General features: G+C 58.8%; 2 protein-coding genes across 2 annotated transcripts; both read left to right on the forward strand.

Moving 5' to 3' along the window:
* Window positions 1-574: 574 nt before the first annotated feature.
* Window positions 575-1,425, forward strand: MNEG_11739 (hypothetical protein; the record flags this gene model as incomplete). The annotated part of the gene is made up of 1 exon (XM_014039787.1): window positions 575-1,425. A coding segment is annotated over one exon (851 nt), but the record flags the coding sequence as incomplete, so codon positions are not given.
* Window positions 1,426-2,398: 973 nt separating this feature from the next.
* MNEG_11740 (hypothetical protein) lies at window positions 2,399-3,561 on the forward strand (the record flags this gene model as incomplete). Its single annotated transcript, XM_014039788.1, has 2 exons — window positions 2,399-2,567; window positions 2,708-3,561. 2 exons carry the CDS (start codon window positions 2,399-2,401, stop codon window positions 3,559-3,561), a joined length of 1,023 nt encoding a protein of 340 aa, XP_013895242.1.
* Window positions 3,562-4,542: the final 981 nt, after the last annotated feature.

The following is a 4,542-nucleotide window of genomic DNA, read 5'->3' on the forward strand; positions in this document are numbered from 1 at the left end:
GCCTGCTGCGCCTTTCCACCACAGCACAGGCCCCTCACAAAACACCATGCCTTCTAATCTCAATCGTAACATTACTGTACAGGCCAGGATAAGATGACATCAGCCCGCTGCCCTGTGCTGCGTCCAGATCCAGATCAGGCGGCAAGTTGCATTGAATGCAGCTCGCCGCACATGACCGCATCTGTTGCTTTTTGCGCGGATTTTCAACATCATTCATTAAACATCTAGAAACGATTTTGACCCGCTGGTTTTGCCAATGGCTTCGGAGGGCAAGAAGCGAACCCTCCTCGAAGCCATAGCCTCTGATGAGCCTACTTTATGGCTCGAGCTCGCGGATGGCGGGGAACGCATCCCAGCCCACCGCGAGCTCCTGTCACTGGCCTGCAGCTGCGTCAAGGGCTTGCCGCCAGGTGCAGCAATTGCAGCGGGTGATTGAGCTGCACACGGCTAGTTGGCTGGAAGTGCAGGACCGCAGTAGGGTATGTTAAGTCAGGATGTTGCTGACCAGCAGCCAAAACCTGTTATATTTCCCCCCTATCCCACCACCCACCACCACCACTCCGCCCGCACACAGGCGACAGATGGTGCCTGAAAGAACTGATGGTGGAGGGCCGCCCTGTGTCACGCGCCGTAGTGGTGGCCTGGATCAAGGTGGTGTACGATCTCTCGCCAGCCTCGTACGAAAGTGACAACGGCGACAGTGACGATAGCGAGAGCGACGAAGACGGCGAAGGCGCAGAGGCGGACGCCCTCAGCCTGCTGCTTTTCGCAGACGCGGTCGGCTCCAGCAGCCGCGTCATGCGCGGGTGCTACGACAGCTGCAGCGGGCAGTTTGACAGCATACACGTGGACCTGGACGGGGAGTGTGTGGAGCTGCAGCTTGACGGGCGGGGATACGCGACAGATAGCAACAACCTCGTGGAAGCAACAATGACAGGCGAGCGTGAAATCCCTCTCTCAGCCTCTGCGGCGGCAGCGGTGCACGAGCTGGGGCCCAAGGCGGCCGCGCAGCTGGAGCCCATGCTGCACCTGGCCTACCGCCTTGGGCTTGAGGAGCTGCAGGAGAAGCTGCACGCCGTCATCTTTGGGAACGCTGTGTTCAGCGATTCGATCTTCTCGGAGGACACTGTCCCCTCCATCCTCACCGACCGCGTGATGGCGGCAGTGCCCAAGGCGGGGCTGCGTGACGCTTGGTGGGACCACATTACCAGGAAGGCGTGCCTTAAATCCCGTCACAGCGCGCTGTTCGGGAAAGCAGAGGACAGCGCGCCGATCCCCACTGAGCTCGTGCTAGGACAGCCGCTTCTGGGGACACCAGCAGGCACCAAGCTGCGGGTCAAGATAGACCTCCAGGACGGCACAATTGTTAGGGAGGCCGACAAAGAATTATGCCTCAATTGCAGCCTCGTGGTTGGAAACGTGTAGTGGCTTATTGGTGCTCGCTCTGATCGTCAAAATTGGCAACTTTTCCCACTGTTTGCCAAGTATGCCCTGTTCACTTTTTATAGGCGGATACCTTGTGCACTACACAAGGTCCAGTAAATGTGCACCTCGCGACTCATTCCAAACGGCGAGGGGGGCCAAGAGCAGGCGCCCGGCAGGGCGTGCATCGACGGGGGCGCAAATAGGTTGTGTGGCGCGTGCGGTAGCGCCGGACAGGCTTGAAAGCGCTTCAGCGGCTTGGGATCTGCGCATGAGGCGTGCGCCTCAAGGGCAGGGGGACGTCACTTGAACCTTGCCGAGGTGACCGGGCCCGCTGGTACCCGCCACCATACGGTAGGCCCCCCACGCGTTCGTGTCTCTAGCCATGAAGGTAGTGCGTCACCGCGCATGTGCAGTAACACATGGCTTAAGGACGAGGCCTTCATGATGGCGATATCACAATCTTATCTTCGATACAATGAGCAGACTTGGGTAGGGGTCTGGTTACGATTCTTTCAAATGGTGAAGGTTCGTTTGGACGCGTTGCAGCCAAGCATTGTGTGTCATTTCCTAATAAAGGGCAACATAAATCCAGCCAAGGGCTAGAGGGCGCTTGAGGAATGGCCCCGTTCATGCACCAGCGCCTGGACAGTTACTCATCCCAACCTGCAACCTCTCAGTGTCCCGCAACCGTCTTCACGGCATGATGATACGCCTTTCCATCATGCGTTTTTTCGTGTCCCACAAACAAGAAAAGCACCTTCTGCCATCCTCCTGTTCAAAACTCAATCAACAGGGCAGATAAGCTGACAGCACGCAAGGCCCGCTCCTGCTGACGTGGCTTCGTCGTCGGGATCCAGACCGGGGGCACGTGCATCGAATTCAACCCCCTGCACGCGATGGCATCCTTTGATGTTTTCAAGAAATCAATTTTTATATAATACATCGCATTGATAACGACCTAGTGGTTGCGACGATGGCATCTGTCTCTAATATAAACGAGGGCAAGAAGCGCACCCTCCTCGAGGCCATAGCCTCTGATGAGCCTACGTTATGGCTCGAGCTCGCGGATGGCGGGGATCGCATCCCAGCCCACCGCGACCTCCTTTCGCTGGCGTGCAGCTGCGTCAAGGGCTTGCCGCCAGGTGCAGCAACTGCAGCGGGTGCTTGAGCTCCGTGCAGCCATATTGCCGCAAGTGCACCACCGCAGTATGTACAGTCAGCCTGTCAGTGACCAGAAGCCGCCAGCTAATCTGCGCCCTACCCGCCCCCTTTGCGCACACAGGCGACATATGGTGCCTGAAAGGCCTGACAGTGGAGGGCAGCCCTGTGTCGCGCGCTGTGGTGGTCGCCTGGATCCAGGTGGTGTACGGTCTCTCGCCCGCCGCGTACGACTGTGATGGCGGCGGCAGTGACGGCAGCGGCGACGGAAGCGGTGGAGGCGCGGAGCAGCATGCGGACGCCATCTGCCTGCTGCTCTTCGCCGACGCCGTCGGCTCCAACAGCCGAGTCATGCGCGGGTGCTTCAGTGCGCAATTCGACAGCATTCACGTGGATCTGGGCGGGGAGCGTGTGGAGCTGCAGCTTGACGGGAGGGGATACTTTGTGCTCGATAAATCAAGTCTCGTGGAATCAACAATGACAGGTGACCGCCAGATGCCGCTGTCGGCTTCTGCTTTGGCGGCGGTGCAAGAGGTGGGGCCCAAGGCGGCCGCGCAGCTGGAGCCCATCCTGTACCTGGCATATCACCTGGGGCTTGAGGAGCTTCAGGAGAAGCTGCACGCCGTCATGTTTGGGAACGCACTGTTTAGCAATTCCATTTTCTCCGAAGACGTTGTCCCCTCCATCCTTACCGACCGCGTGATGGCGGCGGCCCCCAAGGCACAGCTGCGCGACGCTTGGTGGGAGCACATCACCAGCCAGGCATGCCTTGCAGTCTCGCACACTGAACTGTTCGGGCATCTGAAAGCAGAGGACAGCAGTCCAATATTGACTGAGGTTGTGCTGGGGATGCCGCTGCTGGGGACGCCAGCAGGCACCAAGGTGCTGCTTAGGATAGACCTTAGGGATGGCACCATCAAGAGAGGACTCACCGGACCCACATTCCTCAGCTGCAGCCTTGTGGTTGGAAACGTGTAGTGGGTGCTCGCTCTGATCAGCTATTTCGGCATCGCTTTCCACTGGCTGCTGCACATCTCCTCTGCACTTTTTCGAACGCAGACACCTTGCGCACTACATGTTACCCAGCACTGTGTAGCGCATGGTTTGACTCTCACCACGATCATCAGGACCTTGTGTTACACAGGCCGGTCGGAAGTAACAAGGATCCGTCATCCATAGGATCTGTCATCCACCCATGATTACCTTCATCAGCTGCGTAGTGGTCAAGGCAAAGCCCAGGCGATCTGTGTTATATCAAATACAGAGTCCGAGTCCAACAGCATGGCTGCATAAGCATATACAGAACCAGACATCACACAAAACCCTCTGGCTTGGAGAGGGTCCAAAAACCACGATGACTACCGCCCGGCTCCCTGATGCCCGCCTGCATTGCTCCCGCCACGGCTGCGCAGCAGCAGCGCAGCTGCATACAAAATCGGGGTCCCCACCACAAGCGTCAGCGCGAGCGCCGCGTTGGGCTCATGAGGCAAACTGACAAGCAGTGACCCGTACTTGACTACTGCGCCGCCTGCAGCACAGTCAATCATGGGGCAGTGAGGCAGTAGGTGCCGGGCGGATTCGAGGGCAAGGGGCCCAGGACAGGTGTGGCCCGCATCCAAAGTGAGTGCGTCAAGCGCTGGAGGTGGGATTGTTGTGTTGCTCAAAAGTCAGGCGTGCACTGCAGGCAAGCAGCAACACCACTGCTCAACAGCACCATTTCTCAGCCCAGGGCGTTCCCCACCTGCAAATGACAGTACCAGGCCTTTTGCCACAAAGGCCAGGTCACTGTCCCCTCCACCGCTGCTGGTGGTACCATCATCGTTCTGCGCCGCAACAACCCTCACGGCTGTCCTTGCCTGGTGCAACCGAGGTGCGCGCTGCTGCTGCAGACGAGCGCGTGCAGCGGGCCTTGGCCCCCGCCGCGCCATGGATGAAGCTGGTGCGGTAGCGCCGCCAACA

This window comes from Monoraphidium neglectum (genome assembly GCF_000611645.1).
Source record: "Monoraphidium neglectum strain SAG 48.87 unplaced genomic scaffold scaffold02885, whole genome shotgun sequence".
Taxonomy (NCBI): domain Eukaryota; kingdom Viridiplantae; phylum Chlorophyta; class Chlorophyceae; order Sphaeropleales; family Selenastraceae; genus Monoraphidium; species Monoraphidium neglectum.